The 23356-nt window shown below is 49.5% G+C and overlaps 1 protein-coding gene across 1 annotated transcript in view; it reads left to right on the top strand.

Moving 5' to 3' along the window:
• The window catches only part of LOC127579782 (dynactin subunit 1-like), a 73369-nt gene that overhangs the window by 7257 nt on the left and 42756 nt on the right, over positions 1–23356 (top strand). Inside the window, exons 2-3 of the mRNA XM_052032711.1 lie at positions 14437–14691; positions 15129–15204. Coding sequence (XP_051888671.1) covers positions 14437–14691; positions 15129–15204 — 331 coding nt within the window. The remainder of the gene's footprint in view (positions 1–14436; positions 14692–15128; positions 15205–23356) is intronic.

Raw genomic sequence — 23356 nt, 5'->3', positions numbered from 1 at the left:
TCTACTCTGTCAGTTCCTCTCATAAACTTATGAACCTCCATCAGGTCTCCCCTCAGCTTCTGCTGCTCCAGAGAGAACCACCCAAATTTGTCCAACCTCTCCTTATAGCTCATGCCCTCTAATCCAGGCAGCATCCTGGTGAACCTCTTCTGCACCCTCTCCAATGCCCCCACACCCTTTCTATAATGAGGGGACCGGAATTTTATAAAGCTACGACGTAACTTCCAGACTCCTGAACTCATTAGCTCAACTAATAAGGACTAGTATGTCGTACACTTTCTGTACCGCCCTATCAACCTGTGCGGCCACCTTCAGCGAGCTGTGGACTTGGACCCCAAGATCCCTCTGTACATCAACACTGTTAAGGGTCCTGTCATTTACTGTCTCTCTACATTTGATCTCCCAAAATGTTAGAAACATAGAAAACCTACAGCACAATTCAGGCCCTTCAGCCCACAAAGCTGTGCCAAACATATCCCTACCTTAGACATTACTAGGCTTACCCATAGCCCTCTATTTTTCTCAGCTCCATGTACCTATCCAACAGTCTTTTACAAGACCCTATCGTATCCACCTCCACCACCGTTGCCGGCAGTTGTTGAATTTCAGGGAAACTGATTCAATTTTCTCAAACTTGGGTTGTTTTCTCTGGAGAATCTGAGACTTGGGGGGAGACCTGATAAAAATTTATAAAATTAGGAGAGGCATGGATAAGAGTAGACAGTCGGAGTCTTTCTCCAGAGCAGAAATGTCAAGTACTAGAGGTTATGCATTTAAGGTGAGGTGCAGAAAGTTTAAAGGAGATGTGGGGGCAAGTTTTTTTTTACAGAGAGCGATAGGTGCCTGGAATTGCTGCCTGGGGTGGTGGTGGAGGCAGATACGATAGAGGGGTTTAAGGGGCATTTAGGTAGACACAGGAACATACAAGGAATGGATCAGGTGCAGGCAGAAGAGAGGGAGACCTGAGCGGGGAGAGGGAGACCTGAGCGGGGAGATCGGGGAGAGGGAGACCTGAGCGGGGAGATGGGAGAGGGATGAAGATGGGAAATTGGAAGGCTGAGGAAACATGGGCAAGAGGCACACGGGGCCATGGGGCCAAATAACAGCTAAGAGGGTGAATAATGTTACAAAGACGAGCCTAAAGGCATGAATGCATTTGCAGTTTGGTAGATAAACTAACAGTGCAAATATAGATGGTATGATATTGCTGTTAAGGAAACAGGGCTGCAGATAGATCAAAGCTGGGAATGAAGATCTGGGGCTGTTCAGTACTGTTCAGACAGGTAAAAAAGGGGAAGGAGGCGGGTGATATTTTTGGTAAGGGACGGATTCAATGCAACGGTCAGGGTGAGCTTGGCTTGGAAACTCAAGCTGAAAACTGTATGGGTGGTGCTCAGAAATACCACAGGGCAGGTAGCCCACACCTGCCCATCACTGTCTCTTACCTGCATCTACCTATCACCACCCTGTGCCCACCCCGCCTCCCCTCTTCTGTCCACCTATCACTGCTCTGCTTTTCCCTCCTATATATTGGGCTTCCCCTTTTCCTATCTTCAGTCCTGAAGAAGGGTCCTGACCCGAAACATTGTCCGCCTGCTTTTCTCCACGGATGCTGCCTGGCCTGCTGAGTTCCTCCAGCATCATCGTGTTTTCCAGTTAAGCACGAGTTGGGGTTGAGGATCAACCCTAGACAGTAAAGGTGATGTAGGGGATGGAATTAAATAGGGGATTAGACACAGATGTAAGAAGGGTACAACTGTAAACTTGGGTGACTTGAATCCATACGTACATTGATCAAACAAATGAGCGCTGACACTGTGGAGGGAGAATTCCTGGGCTCTGTATGTGATGGTTCTTTAGACCAATAGGTTGAGGAACTGGCTGGAGGACAGGATGCCCCAGACGGGGTTCGCACACACAGTGGGAAAGGAATGATTAACAATCTTGTGGTCGGGGTTCCTTTAGGGATCAGCAACAATAACGTGATAGAATTCTTCACCTGATCAAAGTGTACAAAATGATGAGAGGCACAGACAGGGTCTTCTCCCAGGGTGGAAATGTCAAACACCAGAGGGCAGAGGTTTAAGGAGAGAGGGGGAAAGTTTAATGGAGATTTATGAGGCAAGTTTTTTTTACACAGAGAGTGGTGGGTGCCTGGAACGTGCTGCCAGGGGTGGTGGTGGAGGCAGGTATGATAGCAGGGTTTAAAAGACATTTAGACAGACCCATGAACAGGCAGAGAATGGAGGGATGTGGATCACATGCAGGCAGATGGGATTAGTTTAAAGTGGCATCATGGTCAGCACAGATGTGGTGGGCCGAAGGGCCTGTCCCTGTGCCGATGTTACAAGGCACAAGGGCTGTTTGTCACTCACCAGCACCTACCTGGGTATTGCTGCATGTCTACGAGGCTTCGTGTGCTGACGAGCTGTGAATGGAATTGAACATTGTCCAGTCATTGGTAACACTCCCACCCCGGACCCTGTGATGGAAGGAGGGTCACTGATGAGGCGTCTGGGTCCAGGGCTCCTGTCGAGGCCCAGGGTGACTGCTGTCCTGCAGCTGCTTCATTACCACTGCATGTCTGCTGGCTTTTGGCATGGTCTTTGTGTTGGTGTCCTTGGCGAGGTTTCTGTGTTGGGGTGGGGGCATTTGTTTGGGAGGGGTTCTGTGTGGAGGGTTGGTTGTTTCTGGGAGTTGCTCAGCCTTTGGGTGTGATTGGGCAGAGGGTGGGAGCACTTTGTCCAGGCACGGTAGTCGTTAATCTGGCGGGAATCTCTCTTAGTGTGTGATCGTCCCTGTCCGATGTGTGCTTTGTGTGAGGGAAGCAGATGTGGCAGGTGATCAGTATGTACGGGGGACGGGATTTCTCCCTGTCAGTGGCAGGGAAGTGATTGAATTCAGTCTAGGAATTAAACAACATTTGGAAGGCCAGGGATTAGTCAGCATGGTTTTATTAGGGGAAGGTCCTGTCTGACACAATTAATAAAAACTTCCAAAGTGGTAACAAGATGTATGGATGCAGTTGGTGTCTACGTGGACTGCGCTGAGGCCTTTGACCAGCTCCCACCTGGGAGATCCAAGCTCAGTTGGCCAATTGGATCCACAGTTGTCTTGGTAGTAGCAGGTGATTGTTTATGGGATTGGAAGCCTCTGGTCAGTGAGGGATCACAGAACTGGTACTGGGACCTTTACTGTCTGTTATATACTTCAACAATTTGGCGGTGAAGTCAGAGGTATGCAGATGACAAGAAAGTCGATGGTGTTGGAAGTGGGGAAGATGGTTGCAGGCAGCAGGCCAATGCTGAGTGGGTCACTTGGGCAGAGCAGTGGCAGCTGGAATGATGTAGTCCTACTTCAGGAGGAGGTGATGAACTTTGGAAGGACTGAGAAGGGTGGGACGCCCACCATGGGTGGTGGCCCCGATGGAGGATTGAGGAACAGTCATACCTTGGTGTCAAAGTCCAAGGACCCCTTCAAAGTAGCAACACGTAGAGGTGGTGAGGAAGGTTTACAGGATACAGCGGCACGGTGGTGCAGCAGTCAGCATAGCACTATTACAGTGCCAGCGATTGGGGTTCAATTCCCGCCGCTGTCTGTAAGGAGTTTGTACCTTCTGCCCGTGTCTGGGTTACCTCCAGGTGCTCTGGTTTCCTTCCATATTCCAAAGACGTACAGATTAGTAGGTTAACCGTAGACCATAGAACAATACAGCGCAATACAGGCCCTTCAGCCCACAATGTTGTGCCGACCTTTAACCCTCTCCTAAGACTATCTAACTTCTACCTCCCCCATATCCCCCTATCTTAAATTCCTCCATATGCTTATCTAACAATCTCTTGAACTTGACCAACGTATCAGCCTCCACCACCACCCCAGGCAGCGCATTCCATGCACCAACCACTCTCTGGGTGAAAAACTTTCCTCTGATATCTCCCTTGAACCTCCCACCCATTACTTTAAAGCCATGCCCTCTTGTACTGAGCATTGGTGCCCTGGGAAAGAGGTGCTGGCTGTCTACTCTATCTACTGTATTCCTCTTAATATTTTGTATGCCTCTATCATGTCTCCCCTCATCCTCCTCCTCTCCAAAGAGTAAAACCCTAGCTCCTTTAGTCTCTCCTCATAATGCACACTCTCCAAACTAGGCAGCATCCTGGTAAATCTCCTCTTCACCCTTTCCAACACTTCCACATCCTTCCTATAATGAGGTGACCAGAACTGGACACAGTACTCCCAAGTGTGGTCTAACCAGAGTTTTGTAGAGCTGCATCATTACCTTGCGGCTCCTAAATGCGATCCCACGACTTATGAATGCTAACATAAGATTATAAGATTTCCTTATTAGTCACATGTACATCGAAACACAGTGAAATACATCTTTTTGCATAGTGATTTGTGGGGCAGCCCACAAGTGTCGCCACGCTTCCAGCGCCAATGTAGCATGCCCACAACTTCCTAACCTGTACATCTTTCGGAATCCCATCCCATAAACATCCCATAAGCTTTCTTAACTACCCAATCCACCTGTGAGGCAACTTTCAGGGATCTGTGGATATGGACCCCCAGATCCCTCTGCTCCACAGTACCAAGAATCCTGCCATTAACTTTGTATTCTGCCTTGGAGTTTGCCCTTCCAAAGTGTACCACCTCACAGTTCTCTGGATTGAACTCCATCTGCCACTTCTCAGCCCAGCTCTGCATCCTATCAATGTCCCTCTGCAATCTTCGACAAACTTGCCAACCCACCCTTCTACCCCCTCATCTAAGTCATTAATAAAAATCATGAAGAGGTCCCAGAACTGACCCTTGTGGGACACCACTAGTCACAGCCCTCCAGTCTGAATGCACTCCCTCCACCACAATCTTATGCTTTCTACAGGCAAGCCAATTCTGAATCCACACGGCCAAGCTCCCTGGATCCCTTGGCCTCTGACCTTCTGAAGAAGCCTACCATGTGGAACCTTGTCAAATGCCTTACTAAAATCCATGTAGACCACACCTACTGCACTACCCTCATCAATCTGCCTGGTCATCTCCTCAGAGAACCCTGTCAGGCTTGTGAGACATGATCTGCCCTTCACAAAGCCATGCTGGCTGTCCCCGATCAGACCATGATTCTCTAAGTGCCATAGATCTTATCTCTAAGAATCTTTTCCAACAGCTTTCCACAAGGATGTAAGGCTCACTGGTCTGTAATTCCCTGGACTAGCTTTTTTGAATAAGGGGACAACATTTGCCACTCTCCAATCCTCCGGTACCATTCCCGTGGACAACAATGACTCAAAGATCAGCAATCTCCTCCCTCACCTCGCGGAGCAGCCTGGGGAATATTCTGTCAGGCCCCAGTGTTGGTAAGGTTAACGTTTTAGTATGTTGATATTCTCTCTCTTGATATCAACATACTCTAGAACATTACCCTTACCAACACTGTCCTCAGCATCATCAAGGCCCCTCTCCTTGGTGAATACTGAAGAGAAATATTCATTGAGAACCTCACTCACTTCCACAGCTTCCAGGCACATCCTCCCACCTTTGTCTCTAATCGGACCTACCTTCATTCACTCTCATCCTTCTGCTCTTCACATAAGTGAAAAAAGCCTTGGGATTTTCCTTAACCCTACTCGCCAAGGTCTTTTCATGTCCCTTCGGTATTGGTATTGGTTTATTATTGTCACTTGTACCAAGGTACAGTGAAAAGCTTGTCTTACAAACCGATCGTACAGGTCAATTCATTACACAGTGCAGTTACATTGAGTTAGTACAGAGTGCATGGATGTAGTACAGGTAAAAACAGTAACAGTACAGAGTAAAGTGTCACAGCTACAGAGAAGGTGCAGTGCAAAAAGGTGCAAGGTCACAAGAAGGTAGATCGTGGGGTCGTAGTCCATCTCATTGTATAAGGGAACCGTTCAATAGTCTTATCACAGTGGGGTAGAAGCTTTCCTTGTCTGGTGGTACGTGCCCTCAGGCTCCTGTATCTTCTACCCGATGGAAGAGGAGAAAAGAGAGAATGTCCCAGGTGGGTGGGGTCTTTGATTATGCTGGCTGCTTCACCAAGACAGCGAGAGGTAAAGGCAGAGTCCAAGGAGGGGAGGCTGGTGTCCGTGATGCGCTGGGCTGTGTCCACAACTTTCTGCAGCTTCTTGCAATCCTAGGCAGAGCAGTTGCTGTACCAAGCCGTGATACATCCAGATAGGATGCTTTCTATGGTGCATCGGTAAAAGTTAGAGAGAGTCAAAGGGGACAAACCTTTATTTCTTTAGCCTCCTGAGGAAGTAGAGGCACTGGTGAGCTTTCTTGGCCATGGCATTGATGTGATTTGACCAGGACAGGCTGTTGGTGATGTTCACTGATCCTTGCTGCCTACACCTTATGTTTGCTGCCTTCTTCCTCCTAACTAGTTGTTCCACCGCTCTTGTCACCCATAGTTCCTTCACCCTGCCATTCCTCCTCTGCCTCACCCGGACAAATTTATCCCTAACATCCTGAAAGAGATCCCTGAACAACAACCACATCTCCATTGTACATTTCCCTTAAAATGTCATCCCAATTTACACTCGCAAGTTCTAGCCTTATAGCCTCATAAATTGCCCTTCCCCAATTAAATATTTTCCTGTCCTCTTTGCTCCTATCCTTGTCCGTGACAATGCTAAAGGTTAGGGAGCAGTGGTCACTGTCCCCCAAGTGCTCACCTGACTCGGTTCATTACCCAATACTCGATCTAATATGGCATTCCCTCTAGTCGGCCTGTCAACATACTGTGACAGGAATCCATCCTGGACACACTTTACATGGGTGTAACTGGGTGGCGTGGGCTCGTTGGGCCGGAAGGGCCTGGTACCGTGCTGTAGAAATAAAGCTTTAAATGCTTTTATTAGCTGGGGCATAAGAGTGTAAGAGCAGGAAGATTATGGTACAACTTTATACCTCTTTTCTTTCCTCTGAGAGTGGAGGACACGCCCTGCTGTGTGTATTCCTGCTCTGCAGCTCACAACTCCTGCTGCCTTTTATTGATGCTCTCACTCTCTAACTGCTCCCATTCACTGACCCAATCCCCTACCCTAGCTTCTCCCAGGTCACCTCAGGTTTACCCCACTAGAGATACCCCCTCCCTGTAGCTTCTTCTGTCTCCTTCCCAGTTCTGCTGAAGGGTCTCTGACCTGAAACGTCATCTCTGCTTCCCCTCCCACAGACGCTGCCTGACCTGCTGAGTGTTTCCAGTACTCTCTGTCTTTACTTTGATTTCCAGCACCAGCAGTTTTTTTGATTTTTCACAACTTTGTGGACTGTTGGTTAGGCCACAGCTGGCATGTTGTGTACAGGTCTGGTTGCACACTGCAGAAAGGATGTGACTGCACTGGAGAGGGTACAGAGGGGATTCACCAGGATGTTGAATGGAGCAGCTCAGGTATCAGGATAGAATAGATGGGCTGGGTCTGTTTTCCTTGGAGCAGGTGAGGCTGAGGGGATCCTGACAGAGGAGTTCAGAATTATCTGGGGCAAACCTTCCCATAGCTGAGGTACCTAAAACCAGCAGGCATCGGACTTGGGTTAGATCAGGAGGTTATGGAATATGCAACACTGCCTGGTTAGAAGGGGGAAGCAGCTACTCACACAAGAATTATCTGGACAAAGCAGAATGCTATGGACCAAGTGCTGGTAAATGGTAACGTTGGTAAATTGGTTTATTATTGTCACATGTACCGAGGTACAGTGAAAAACTTGTCTTGCACACTGATCGTACAGGTCAATTCGTTACACAATGCATTGAGGCAGTACAGGGGAAAACAATAACAGAATACAGAATAAAGTGTCACAGTTACAGAGAAAGTGCAGTGCAGGCAGACAGTAAGGTGCAAGGTCATAATGAGGTAGATGTGAGGTCAAGAGTCCACCTCATTGTATTAGGGGCCAGTTCAATAGTCTTATCACAGCGGGATAGAGCCTGGTGGTATGTGCTTTCAGGCTTTTGTATCTTCTACCTGATGGGAGGGGGGAGAAGAGAGAAATGTCCGGGGTGGGGTCTTTGATTATGTTGGCTGCTTCACCAAGGCAGCGAGAAGCGTAGACAGAGTCCATGGAGGGGAGGCTGGTTTCCATGACGCGCTGGGCTGTGTCCACAACTCTCTGCAGTTTCTTGCGGTCCAGGGCAGAGCAGTTGCCGTACCAAGTATCGGATACTTTCTGTGGTGCATCAGTAAAAGTTGGTGAGGGTCAACGGGGACATGTTGAATTTCTTTAGCCTCCTGAGGAAGTCGAGGCGCTGGTGAGCTTTCTTGGCTGTGGGGTCTACATGGTTACTGGGATTAGGGTAGATGGGTATTGGATGGTCAGCACAGACAGGGTGGGCAGAAGGGCCTGTGCTCTGTAACTCTGTGACCTTTTCACTGGCATAGAACCATAGAAAACTACAGCACAGAAAACAGGCCATTCGGCCCTTCTAGTCTGTGCCAAAACATTATTCTGCTAGTCCCATTTACCTGCCCCAAGCCCATACCCCTCCAGACCTTTCTTGTCCATGTATCTATCCAATTTACTCTTAAAAGTTAAGAGCGAGCCTGCATTGACCACATCAGATGGCAGCCCATTCCACACTCCCACCACTCTTTGAGTGAAGAAGTTCCCTCTAATGTTCCCCCTAAACCTTTCCCCTTTCACTCTAAAGCCATGTCCTCTCATACTTATCTCTCCTAATCTAGTTGGAAAGAGCCTACTTGCATTAACCCTGTCTATGCCCCTCATCATTTTGTAAACCTCTATCATATCTCCCCTCATTCTTCTCCGCTCCAAGGAATAAAGTCCTAACATGCTCAATCTTTCCCTGTAACTCAACTCCTGAAGACCCGGCAACATTCTAGTAAATCTCCTCTGCACTCTTTCAATCTTACTGACATCCTTCCTGTAGTTTGGCGACGAGACCTGCACACAGTATTCCAAATTTGGTCTCACCAATGACACATACAACCTCACCAAAACATTCCAACTCCTATACTCAATACTTTGATTTATAAATGCCAGGATGCCAAAAGCCTTCTTTACAACCCTGTCTACCTGTGACTCTACTTTCAGGGAATTATGTATCTGAACTCCCAGATCCCTTTGTTCCTCCGCACTCCTCAGTGCCCTACCATTTACTGTGTATGTCCTCCCTTGATTTGTCCTTCCAAAATGCAACACCTCACACTTGTCTGCATTAAATCCCATCTGCCATTTTCTGGACCATTTTTCCATTTGGTCCCGATCTCTCTGCAAGCTTTGAAAGCCTTCCTCACTGTCCACTACACCTCCAATCTTAGTGTCATCTGCAAACTTACTAATCCAATTTACCACATTATCGTCTAGATCGTTGATATATACAACAAACAACAATGGCCCCAACACAGATCCCTGAGGCACACCACTAGTCACAGGCCTCCAATCTGAGAAACAACCATCCACAACCACTCTCTGTTTTCTCCCACTCAGCCAATTTCGAATCCAGTTTACCACCTTTCCATGGATACCCATTGACTGAATCTTCTGAACTAATCTCCCATGTGGGACCTTGTCAAAGGCCTTACTAAAGTCCATGTAGACAACATCCACAGCCTTACCTTCATCTATTTTCTTGGTAACCTCCTCAAAAAACTCCACAAGATTCGTTAAACACGATCTACAACGCACAAAGCCATGCTGACTATCCTTAATCAACCCTTGGCTGTCCAAATACTTATATGTCCTATCTCTCACAACACCTTCCAATAATTTACCCACTACTGATGTCAGGCTCACTGGCCTGTAATTACCTGGTTTACTCTTTGAGCCTTTCTTAAACAATGGAACAAAATGAGAGGTGATTCAGTTGCTGACTTACTGAGGTGACACAAGGGGAGGTTTGCCATTCTTGTGGCTGGATGTTTGAAGTACTGATGCAAGGATTTGGGGGTAGTTTGGAAGACTGGCTGAACACAGTGTGGATCCTCAGCCATGTCTGCAGTGCCCACACACTGGGGGCAGGGAGGTTCCTCCTATTGGCTGCTGAATTGTCCATGAGTGGATGTGGTTGGACTGCAGAGCTTTGGTTGCCAGCTCGCTTGGCTCTGTTGAATGCCATTCTCAGTTGTTTAGCATTTATGTTGCTGTGTACTGCAGCTTCACAGGGCTGGCTCCCTGTCATTGCCTGGTGCTGCTCCCAGCATGGCCTGGTCGTGGTTGAAGCAGGGTTGATCCCCTGGCCTGAGGCTGGTGCTGGAGTGAGGAGTATGTCAGACCACGAGGTTACAGGCTTTGCTGCTGTGATGGATCACTGGGATGGACACTGACTGGAGCCACAACTATTGGGAACCTCTCCTATTTCCCACAATGGTGGAATCACACATTGATGTGAACATGGCTTTATCAGCACAATGACTGCAGTGATTTCAGCAGCACCATGTTGCCCCCATCTCCGGCACCGTACCCCCCCCCCCGTGCCATTCCCCCCTTGACACCATGTACCCCCCATCAGCATCATTCCCCACCCCCCCACCCCGGCATTTGATGTCTCTGTCCCTGGAACAGCCTGTAGATCAGAGAGCTGTATGTTACGGTCGACAAGGACCTCGTGTCCTTCTCCAGACCTCCTTTACACACATGGAGTCCACAGGGGCGTGGGCGATGGCCTCGTCCTCAGCACCGCCGTCCCAAGGGCAGTGTGCGATGGGACTGAGACTGTAGCAGGGATGTGAGGGGAGTTGGTGCTGCAGGGAGTGTGTGAGCAGGGCTTATTGTGAAGCTCTCAACCAGTGGTAGGGCTGTGAACAGACAGCGATAGCATCAGGCCCCAGGCAGAGTGAGTCAGCAGAATCAATGGCTGTCCTAGCTGCAGCCACACAGTGCTTTGTATTGAGCGTGTGAGGCACGAGACCAGCCATCCACTGGTATCAGCCGCTGTGTCAGGACAGGACTGGACTTAGAGAGGAGAGCGAGCAATGCTCACAGGGAGCTGTGCGGGAGCACTGAGCAGGACAGTACCCAGCATTATACAATGATAGACTCGTCCCCACCGGTACCATACCCCGGTGTCATACAGTGACAGACCCGTCCCCGCCGGTACTGTACCCCGGTGTTATGCAGTGACAGACTCGCCCCCACTGGTACTGTACCCCGGTGTTATGCAGTGACAGACCCGCCCCCACTGGTGCTGTACCCCGGTGTTATACAGTGACAGTTCCGTCCCCACTGGTACTGTACCCCTGTGTTATACAGCGACAGACCCATCCCCACCGGTACTGTACCTTGGAGTTATGAAACAATCAATGGTAAAGTTGGGCAGAGCAGTAGCTTTTGGGATTTAACCTCAACAAGTGGTGCAATGCGGAAGAACAGCTCAGTGTAGGGTGTGTGCAGTAAATGGTCGGGCCCTGGGGGCAGCTGATGCACAGAGTGTGTACTTGTACCCCAACTGCTTTGATTGCTGCAGGGAGCAGCACCAGTAGGCCGTATGGAATGAGGCCCAGAAGACAGCACAGGGAGGTTATGGTGCAACCTCACAATCTGCTGGTCAGGCCACAGCTGGAGCACTGTGGACAGTTCTGGTTGCTACACTGCAGGAAGGAGCTGGTTGCACTGCTGAGGGTGCAGGGTCCTGAAAGGAAGAGGTCAAGTTCTGAGGGCAGGGGTAGGTGAATCATTTTTCCACGCTGGGGGTGTCTAAGACAAGAGGGCTTGGTATAATTGAACATAGAACACTACAGCACAGTACAGGCCCTTCAGCCCACAATGTTGCTCTAAAATCTATCCAACCCTTCCCTTCCACATAGCCCTCTATTTCTTTATCATTCATGAGTGGGAGGAAGTGTGGAAGTTTGTTCATATAGGGAGTGGTTGGAATCTGGAACAGTGCACCCTCTGCAGTGCAACCAGCTCCTTCCTGCAGTGTAGCAACCAGAACTGTCCACAGTGCTCCAGCTGTGGCCTGACCAGCAGATTGTGAGGTTGCACCATAACCTCCCTGCACCGTCTTCTGGGCCTCATTCCGTACGACCTATGGGTGCTGCTCCCCTCAGCAATTGAAGCAGTTGGGGTACAAGTACACACTGTGCATCGGCTGCCCCCAGGGCCTGATCATTTACTGCACACACCCTACATTGAGCTGTTCTTCCGCATTGCACCACTTGTTGAGGTTAAGAATGCCACACGCCCCTCACAGCGTTTAAGAAGCATCTCATCAACCAGTTGAAGCAGGGAGGCAGAGAAGGCTACGGCCCAGATGTAGGTAAATGGGGTCACTATAGATAAGTGCAGTGTCGGTATGGACGTGATGGGCCGAAGGGCCTGTTTCAGAGAGTTGTACCACACAGAATCAGGCACGTCTGTCACCATGGCGATTTAAAACCCATTCTCCAGGTGTGTAAGTAGGGAGTGTAGCTCAGGCTGGGAATGATAATCTCTGAGAGTACCTCCCTCTACAGTTCCCTCAGTCCTGCCTTTCACATTCCAACAGCCCTCTGGGTGAAAACATTCTCTCACTTCCCCCTTTAAAATTCTTTCCCATTGCATGGTTTGTCTCAATGATGGCCCAAATGTTATTTGCCTTTCATCAGCACGTTCCTGAGTGCTGTCCAGGTTTTGGTAAAGAAGGCGTATGGCATGCTTGCCTTTATCAGTCAATGCATTGAGTTCAAGAGTCAGGAAGTTATGCTGGCAGCTTTATAAAACTCTGGTTAGACTGCATCTGGAGTATTGCATTCAGTTCTGGTCGCCCTGTTATCGGAAGGATGTTAAGGCTTTGGAGAGGGTGCAGAAGAGGTTCACCAGGAGCTGTGAATGGATTTGATTACTGTACAATCATCAGTGACCATTCCCACCTCTGAGCCTCTGATGAAAGGAAGGTCACTGATGAAGCAACTGAGGAGCTGCTGCAGAGGTGTCCTGGGGCTGGAATGACTGACATCCAACAACCACTGGATTCTGTCCCCTTCGATGCCCATTGACCAAATTCACCAGGGCTCCTCGATGTCACACTCAGTCACATGCTGCCTTGGTATCGAGAGCGGTCACTCTCACCTCAGCCCTGTAGTTCAGTCTGTACATGGACCTAGGCTGTGATGGGGTCTGGAGCTGAGCGGTCCTGGTTAGACCCAGACTGGGCTTCGGTGAGTAACGCTGTCAACCTTCCAGCTCTTTGCTGATGCTTGGGCGGGAGACTGGGCAGTCATCAGCTAGACTGTATTTGTCTTGCTTTTTGAACAGGACATATCAGGACATGGAGTGTACAGGTAGGGAAGCTTTGTTGCAACTGTAAAGGCACTGCTGAGAACCCACCTGGAGTGCCAGGGACAGTTTTGATCTCTGTAGGGAAGGGTGGATTACACTGGAGGCCATGCAGAGTAGGTTCACGGAGTTGATTACTGGGATGGAGAGGTGTTGAGTAGTTTGGCCCTCCACTGGAGTTAAGATGAATGAGAGGTGATCTTTTTGAAACAGTTAAGATTCTGAGGTGATTGTCAGTTTGAATGCTGAGGGAACTTTTCACCTTGTGGAGGGACAGGAACGAGGGATTGTTTCAGAATTAGGGATCACCATTTCAGACATCTTCTCTGGATGCTGGAATTCCCTCAGAGAGCCGTGAGGCAGAGTCACTCAACGTATTCGCGATGGAGACTGACTGGCATTTAAACCACGCGGGAGGCTATGGGAAAGTGGATTTAGGATCAGTGAAATGTCCAGCCCTTCGGCTCCTCTTGTCCGTGCTGACTGTCGATGTGAATCCCAGTTACCCGCATTTGGCCTGTGTCCCTCTAAGCTTTCCTGTCTGTGCCTTTTAAACACTGTTGTGTCTGCTTCTCCCACCTCCTCTGGCAGCTCATTCCATGTACACACCACCCTCTGTGTGATAAACAGTTCTCTCAGAGCAAACCCTGCCTGTCCAATCTCCTTATAACCACGGCCTCCATCCAGGTAATGTCCTGGCGAGTCTCTTCTGTCCTCTCTCTATTGCTGCCACATCCTTCCCACAGCAACACACAATCTGCTGCAGGAACTCAGCGGGTCGGGCAGCATCTGTGGGTGGAGATTCTGCCTCAGTCTTCACTCCTCCAGAGCTGATGCAGGCTCTCGACCCCACAGAGGCTGCCTGACCCGCTGAGTTCCTGCAGCAGATTGTTCAGTCCATTTCCACTGTGCAGCCACTTTCAGTGAGCTGTGGACTTGCACCCCAAGGTCCCTGTGTACACAGTGCTCCTGAGGTCCCTGCCATTTACTCTCTGTTGGGTGGATTGGATCAGTCCAGAGAGAGAGCAGGTGACGGGGCCTGGCCTCTGTCTGCTCCTCCTCCTGGTAACTGACGGAAACAGGCCCTTCGGCCCAGCTCAGCTGTGCTGACCCAGTTGCCTATCTGAGCTGGTCCTGTGTGTGTTGCGTTTGCTTCCCTGGCCTCTGCCCGCACTGTTACGACCTGCGGTTGGTTTGCAGACTTCACTCACGAGCAGCGGCAGGATGAGTGGTGAAGCGGCTGGCACGAAGCCACTGAAGGTGGGATCCCGTGTGGAGGTGATCGGGAAGGGGCACCGAGGCACCGTGGCTTACGTTGGTGCCACCATGTTTGCCTCCGGGAAGTGGGTCGGAGTGATCCTGGATGATGCCAAGGGCAAGAACGATGGCACGGTGCAAGGCAAGCGCTACTTCACCTGTGAGGACAACCGAGGCATCTTCGTGCGCCAGTCACAGGTACCAGCTTCACTCTGGGCTCTCGTGGGCACGTGGGGGTGTTGGAGTGGGGGGGAGGGCCCGTTGCAGGTACCAGCTTCACTCTGGGATCTCGTGGGCACGTGGGGGTGTTGGGGGGGAGAGGGCCCATCACAGGTACCACTCTGGGCTCTTCTGGGCACGTGGGGGTGTTGGAGTTGGGGGGAGGGCCCATCGCAGGTACCAGCTTCACTTTGGGCTCTCGTGGGCACGTGGGGGTATTGGAGCAGGGGGAAGGGTGGTTACTGGTAGGGGAAGAGGGTGGGAGCCTGTAGAGGGGGTGTGGGGGGAGGGATTGGGGGTGGCTGTGATGGGGGGAGCCCGAATTGTTGGGGGGGTGTGGGTTGGGGGTGTGACTACCCCTGCATTGTCCTGGAACAGGCTGTCTGTGTGTGATGACTCCCTTTCTCCCACCTCAGATCCAGGTTGTGGAAGACGACACCACTTCCCCTGACACTCCCCAGGAACCGTCTGCTTCCAAGGTGCCCAAGCGAGGTAGGCACTTCCTGCCTCTTGGTGCAGGGGTGGGCTGCTGGGCCTTTCTGGATTCCACATCTGTTCCCTGGAGATGGATTAACCAGCTGTTGGGAATAGGGAGCAGCAGCACCTCTGGGATAAACAAGATGGGAGTGTGGTGGGAAGGGGGTTATCGGGTGTTAGGGCCACATTATTGGCTCTGAAATGGCAGAACCTGACCCAGCCCAGCATGTTCAGGAAGGATCTCCTTCCTACCTCAGTCCTCTCCACCCTTCTGCTGAAGGTGTCTCCACAGTGCTGGTGAGAGGGAGTTCCAGGACTCACAGGACCAGCCAAGGGAAGCTGCAGGTGGTGGTGTTCCCCTGCATTTACTGCCCTCTCCCTCGGTGGGTTTGGGAGGTGCTGTCGGGGAGCCTGGGTGTGTAACTGCAGTGGCAGAAATAACGGAGGTGTCACGTGTGGGTGGTGTACCACTCCGTGTGCTGGATGGTGCGGAATGGAGAGGTTCCACAGCCCTGTCAGGAGGCGAGTCCCTTGCCCAGGATCCCCAGCCTCTGATCTCCTCTTGAAGGTTATGTGGCTGGCCCAGTGGGTTTCATGTTAGCAGTGACCCCCATGATATTGATGGCGGAAAGGGTGCTGGTCAGACAGTGTCCTGTTGGAGATGGTTGCTGGTAACTGTAGGATGAATGTTACGTGTCATCTGCCAACATGTGCCGGAAAGCTGACCTGATTTTGCTGCTTCATGGTGTAAGAGATCAGAGTCAGCATGTCCCTGTAAGGGTAAGGAGCAATGATGGGAAGTCTACGGAACCTTGGTTAATGAAGGATATTGAAGATTTCTCCTTTGTTTTTACTGTGGAGAAGGATTTGAAGACTTTGGACTTTGAGAGAGTTAATGGGGATGGACTGCTTTACAGCAGAGGAGGTATTGGATGTCTTAAAGCATATGAAGGTAGATAAATCTCCAGGGCCTGATAGGTATATCCAAGACCACTGTGGGAAGCTAGAGAAGAAATGGCAGGAGCCCTGGCTGAGATATATGCATCATCATTAGCAATGGGTGAAGTGCCAGGAGACTGGAGGGTGGCTAATGTTGTGCCTTTATTGAAGAAGGGCTGCAAAGAAAAACCTTGAAACTATAGACCAACAAGCCTAACGTCTGTGATAGGTTGGTTACCAGAGGGGATTCTGAAGGATAAGGGATACAAGCACTTGGAAAGAAAGGTTGATTAGGGATAGTAAGCACGGGAGATCATGTCACATGAATTTGAGTTGTTTTGAAGAAGTAACCAAGAAGATCAGTAAGAGCAGGGTGGTAGCTGTGGTTTATATGGACTTCAGTAAGACCTTTGAAAAGGTTCCACATGGTAGGCTGCTATGGAAAGTTTGGTAGCATGTGATCCAGGGAGAACTGGCTAATTGGATACAGAATTGGCTTAATGGTAGGAAACAGAGGGTGATGGAAGATTGCTCCTCAGACTGGAGGCCTGTGACTAGTGGTGTGCCTCAGGAGTCGGTGCTCGGCCCATTGCTATTTGTCATCTATATCAATGATTAGGGTGAGTATGTACGAGGCGTGTTTGGTAAACTTGCAGATGACACAGAAATAGGTGGTGTTGTTGACAGTGAACATGGTTAACGGGATTTAGAGGAATCTTGATTAGCTGGGTAAGTGGGCCAAAGAATGGCAGACAGTTTAATTTGCATAAGTACGATGTGTTGCATTTTGTGAAGACAGACGAGGGTAGGGCTTTCATGTGATCAGTAGGGCCCTGAGGAGTGTTGTAGAACAAAGGAATCTAGGAGGAAAAGTTACATGATGTCCTGAAAGTGGCGTCGCAGATAGAGTGGTGAAGAAGGCGTTTGGCATGCTGGCCTTCATCAGTCAGGGCACTGGGTGTAGAAGTTGGGGGGGTTATGTTACAGTTGTACAAGACGTGGGTGAGGCTATGCTTGGATTATTGTGTTCTGTTTTGGTCACTGCTGTAGGAAAGATGCCTTTAAGCTGGAAAGTGCAAAGGAGATTTACGAGGATGTTGCCAGAACTCGAGGGACTGACTTATGGATAGAGGTTGAGCAGGTTGGGACGTTTTTCACTGGAGCGTAGGAGAATGAGGGGTGATCTTATAGAGGTGCATAAGATTATAGACAGGGTGAATGCACACAGTCTTTTTCCCAGGGTTGGGGAATCGAGAACTGAAGGGCACAGGTTTAAGGTGAGGGGGGAAGATTTAAAAGGAACCTGAGGGGCAACTTTTTCACCCAGAGGGTGGTCCGTATGTGGAACGAGCTACCAGACAAAGTGGTTGAGGCAGGTACATTAACAACATTTAGAACCATAGAACAATACAGCACAATACAGGCCCTTCGGCCCACCATGTTGTGCCGCCCTTCAAACCACACCTAAGACTATCTAACCCCTTCCTCCCACATATCCCTCTATCTTAAATTCCTCCATATACTTATCTAACAATCTCTTGAACTTGACCAACGTATCAGCCTCCACCACCACCCCAGGCAGCGCATTCCATGCACCAACCACTCTCTGGGTGAAAAACCTCCCTCTGACGTCTCCCTTGAACTTCCCACCCATTACCTTAAAGCCATGCCCTCTTGTATTGAGCATTGGTGCCCCGGAAAAGAGCCGCTGGCTGTCTAGTCTTATCTGTTCCTCTTAATATTTTGTATACCTCTATCATGTCTCCCCTCATCCTCCTCCTCTCTAATGAGAACAACCTTAGCTCCTTTAGTCTCTCTTCATAATCCATACTCTCTAATCCAGGCAGCATCCTGGTAAATCTCCCCTGCACCCTTTCCAACGCCTCCACATCCTTCCTATAATGAGGCGACCAGAACTGGACACAGTACTCTGTGTGGCCTAACCAGAGCTTCGAAAGGTACTTTTTGAAAGGTACATTTAAAAGGTACTTTGACAGGGATAGGAAAGGTTTAGAAGGGTATGGGCCAAACGCTAGCAAATGGGACTAGCTTGGGTGGACACCTTGGTCAGCATGGATGAGTTGGGCCGAAGGGCCTGTTTCCGTGCTGTCTGACTCTGTGACTCTTTGTTTTCTTTCAATCCAGTTGGTACAGTAGAACATAGAATGGAACAGCACAGCTCAGGGACAGGCCCTTTGGCCCCCGGTGTCTGTGGGTGTGAGACAGGTCTTCAACCTGAAACATTAACTCTGCTCCTCTCTCCACAGATGTTGCCTGACTCCTTGAGTATTTCCAGCAATGTCCGTTTGTTATTTATGTCAGATTGTGTTATTTCTAAGTGCCTTGATGGCACATAGTTCTATATAGTTTGCTGCATTTTCCGCACCACTGATGTTAGCCCAACAGGTCGGTAGGTCTCTGCTTTGTCTGCCTCTCCTTTGCAGAGTGTGGGGTCATGTTTTCCATTCTTCAATCCACAGGAACCCCTCCTGCATCGCTCAGACCTTGGAAAATGATCATCAGGCACCCGCTGTTGTTGCAGCTCACTCAGTACTGGGATGGAGGTCATTGGGACCCGGGGGTGAATCAGTTTTCACACGACACAAGCGTCCCTGCTGCCACGATACCTCTTGGTTTGCTACGGGATCTTCCTTTCCAACATTTCTGGCAGCTTTCTGTCTCCTCTGTTGTTTGGTTCCTCTCCCATTTCCTCATTCCCCATTCCCCGGGCCATCCGTGAAATCCCCGCCAGCGAGATCCCCCCTGGGCCACCCGCGAGACCCCTGTCCGTGAGTCGTTCCCCCCCCCCCCCGCCCCACTGTGGCTCACCAGTCTACTCTTGCGTTCTGGCTGAGCTTTCTAGATTCTTCTCTGCTGAATTCTAGAACACTCCTAGTGCCCAGTCTCTGCTTTCTCTTCCAAGGGACATGCTTCCCTGATGCAGCCTTTCGGCCCATCGTGTCCATGCCAGCCCCAGCAGAACAGTCCTATCAGTCCCACCCCCTTGGCCCCTGCCTCTTCCTCTGCCGGTCAGTGTGTTAATTGGAATGCCCTATACCGGGGGTGATTTACAGCAGCTGTATAACCCAGCCCTACAGCTTTTGGATGTGGGTGGAAGCAGGTAGAGCGTGCGAACCCCACACCAACCGTATGGGCGGTCAGGATTGAACCTGGATCCCTGGGGCTGTGAGGAAGCAGCTCCCACCCACCATAGTTCTGTCCTTTACAGTAGAGCAACACAGCAAGGATACAGGCCCTTCGGCCCAACCAGTCTGTGCCGACCACAGTGCCCACCCAGCTAGTCCCAATTTCATGCATTCACCCCAAATCCCACTTTTCATAGAACAGTACAGCACAGAACAGGCCCTTCGGCCCACAGTGTTGTGCCGACATAGCTATTCCCTCCGACCTACAGAATGCCCATATCTCTCCATTTTCCTCTCATTCATGTGCCCATCCAAGCCCCTCTAAAAGCCCCCAATGAATTTGCCTCCACCACCCTATCAGGCAACGCAGTCCAGGCATCCACCAGTCTCTCACTGAAAAACTTACCCCTCACGTCTCCTCAGAACCTACCCTCTCTCACCTTAAATGCATCGCTCAATAATGGGAAAAAGATATTGCTTGTCCACCCTATCTATGCCCCTCATAATGTTATATACTTCCAACAGATCATCCCTCAGCCTCCGCCGCTCCAGAGAAAAGAACCCAAGTTTATCCAGCCTCTCCTGATAGCACATGCCCTCTAATCCAGGCAGTATCCTGGTAAACCTCCTCCGCACCCTCTCTGAAGCCTCGACATCCTTCCTGTAGTGAGGTGACCAGAATTGCACGCAATACTCGAAATGCAGCCTAACCACAGTTCTATAGAGATGCATCATAACTTCTTGACTCCTATACTCAGTACCCCGATTAATGAAAGCAAGCATTCCATAAGCCTTCTTAACCACCCAGTCTACCTGGGTAGCCACTTTCAGTAAGCCATGGACTTGCACCCCAAGGTCTCTGCTCTTCAACACTGTTAAGGGTCTTGCCCTTCAGAGAGTACTGCCTCTTCGTATTGGTATTGGTTTATTATTGTCACTTGTACCGAGGTACAGTGAAAAACTTGTCTTGCATATCGATCGTACAGGTCAATTCATTACACAGTACATTTACATTAAGTCAGTACAGAGTGCATTGATGTAGTACAGGTAAAAACAATAACAGTGTCACAGCTACAGAGAAGGTGCAGTGCAATAAGGTGCAAGGTCACAACAAGGTAGATTGTGAAGTCATAGTCCATCTTATTGTATAGAAAAATAGAACAATTACAGCACAATTCAGGCCCATCGCCCCACAAAGCTGTGCTGAACATGTCCCTACCCTAGAAATTATTAGGCTTACCCATAGCCCTCTATTTTACTCAGCTCCATGTACCTATCAAACAGTCTCTTGAAAGACCCTATCGTATCCGCCTCCACCACCGTTGCCGGCAGCCCATTCCACGCACTCAGCAATCTCTGAGTAAAGAAACTTACCCCTGACATCTCCTCTATACCTACTCCCAAGCACCTTAAACCTATGTCCTCTTGTGGCCACCAATTCAGCCCTGGGGAAAAGCCTCTGACTATCTACCCTATCAATATCTCTCATTATCTTATACACCTCAATCAGGTCCCCCCCTCATCCTCTATCTCTCCAAGGAGAAAAGACTGAGTTCCCTCAACCTGCTTTCATAAGGCATGCTCTGCATTCCAGGCAGCATCCTTGTAAATCTCCTCTGCACCCTCCCTATGGCTTCCACATCTTTCCTGTAGTGAGGCAACCAGAACTGAGCACAGCACTCCAAGTGGGGTGTGACCAGGGACCTATATAGCTGCAACAGTACCTCCCGGCTCCTAAATTCAATTCCCCAATTGATGAAGGACAATACACCATATGCCTTCTTAACTACAGAGTCAACCTGCGCAGCCACTTTGAGCGTCCTATGGATTTGGACCCCAAGATCCCTCTGATCCTCCACACTGCCAAGAGTCCTACCATTAATACTATATTCCGCCAACATATTTGACCTACCAAAATGAACCACTTCACACTTATCTGGGTTGAACTGCATCTGCCACTTCTCAGCCCAAATCTGCATCCTATCTATGTCCCTCTGTAACCTCTGACAGCCCTCCAAACTATCCACAACACCCCCAACCTTCGTGTCATCCGCAAACTTACTAACCCACCCCTCCACTTCCTCATCCAGGTCATTTATAAAAATCACAAAGAGTAAGGGTCCCAGTACAGATCCCTGAGGTACACCACTGGTCACCAACCTCCATGCAGAATACAACCCTTCAACAACCACTCTTTGCCTTCTGTGGGCTAGCCAGATCTGGATCCACACTGCAATGTCCCCTCGGATCCTATGTCTTCTCACCTTCTCCATAAGCCTCGCATGGGGTACCATATCAAACGCCTTGCTGAAATCCATATACACTACATCTACTGCTCTCCCTTCATCGATGTGTTTAGTCACATCCTCAAAAAATTCAATCAGGCTCGTAAGACAGGACCTGCCCTTGACAAAGCCATGCTGACTATTCCTAATCATATTATACGTCTCCAAATGTTCATAAATCCTGCCTCTCAGGATCTTCTCCATCAGTTTACCAACTACTGAAGTAAGACTCACCGGTCTATAATTCCCTGGGCTATTCCTACTCCCCTTCTTGAATAAGGGAACAATATCCACAACCCTCCAATCTTCCGGAACCTCTCCCGTCTCCATCGACGATGCAAAGATCATCGTCAGAGGCTCTGCAATCTCCTCCCTCGCCTCCCCCAGCAACCTGGGGTACATCTCATCCGGTCCCGGCGACTTATCTAACTTGATGCTTTCCAAAAGTTTCAGCACCACCTCTTTTCTAATATCTACATGCTCAAGCTTTTCAGGCCGCTGCAAGTCCCCACTACAATCCCCCAGATCTTTTACCATGGTGAATACTGACGTAAAGCATTCATTAAGTACCTCCGCTATTTCTTCCAGATCCATACACACTTTCCCACTGCTGCACTTGATAGGCCCTATCCTTTCACATTTCATCCTCTTACTCTTCACATACTTGTAGAACGCCTTGGGGTTTTCCTTAATCCTGCCCGCCAAGGCCTTCTCATGTCCCCTTCTGGCTCTCCTAATCTCTTTCTAGTTTCTTCCTGTTAGCCTTGTACTCCTCCAGATCTCTAACATTACCTAGCTCTCTGTACCTTTTGTATGCTTTTCTTTTCCTTTTGACTAGATTTATTATAGCCTTTGTACACCATGGTTCCTGTATCCTATCATGAGTCCCCTGTCTCATCACAACATGTCTATGCAGAGCTCCACACAAATATCCCCTGAATATTTGCCATATATCTTCTGTACTTTTCCCAGAGAACATCTGTTCCCAATTTAATCTTCCAATTTCCTGCCCGAGAGCCTCATAATTCCCTTTACTCCAAGTAAATGCCTTTCTAGCCTGTCTGTTCCTTTCCCTCTCCAGTGCTAATGTAAAGGAGATAGAATTATGATCACTGTCGCCAAAATGTTCACCCACGGAGAGATCTGACACCTGACCAGGTTCATTTCCCAATATCAAATCAAGCACAGTCTCTCCTCTTGTAGGTCTATCTACATACTGTGTCAAGAACCCTTCCTGAACACACCTAACAAACTCCACCCCATCTAAACCCCTCACTGTCTGGAGATGCCAGTCGATGTTTGGGAAATTAAAATCCCCCATCACAACAACTCTGTTATTCTCACACCTTTCCAGGATCTGCTTCCCTACCTGCTCCTCAATAACTCTGTCACTATTGGGCGGCCTATAAAAAACACCCAGTAAAGTTATCGGCCCCTTCCTGTTCCTAACCTCCACCCACAGAGACTCCGTAGACAATCCCTCCGCAACGTCCACCTTTTCTGCAGCCGTGACACTATCTCTGATCAACAGTGCCACTCCCCCACCTCTCTTGCCTCCCTCCCTGTCCTTCCTGAAACATGTAAAACCCAGCACTTGAGGCAACCATTCCAGCTCCGGAGCCATCCAAGTCTCCGTAATGGCCACCACATCATAGCTCCAAGTATCGATCCAAGCTCTAAGCTCATCCGCCTTGTTTACAATACTCCTTGCGTTAAAATAGACACATCTCAAGCCTGTCTGAACACGTCCCTTCTATATCACCTGCCTAACCTCCTCTATTTGAGAGCCAAACACCT

Source organism: Pristis pectinata, chromosome 2, assembly GCF_009764475.1.
Source record: "Pristis pectinata isolate sPriPec2 chromosome 2, sPriPec2.1.pri, whole genome shotgun sequence".
NCBI lineage: Eukaryota > Metazoa > Chordata > Chondrichthyes > Rhinopristiformes > Pristidae > Pristis > Pristis pectinata.
This window is presented reverse-complemented; position numbering and strand designations above follow the sequence as displayed.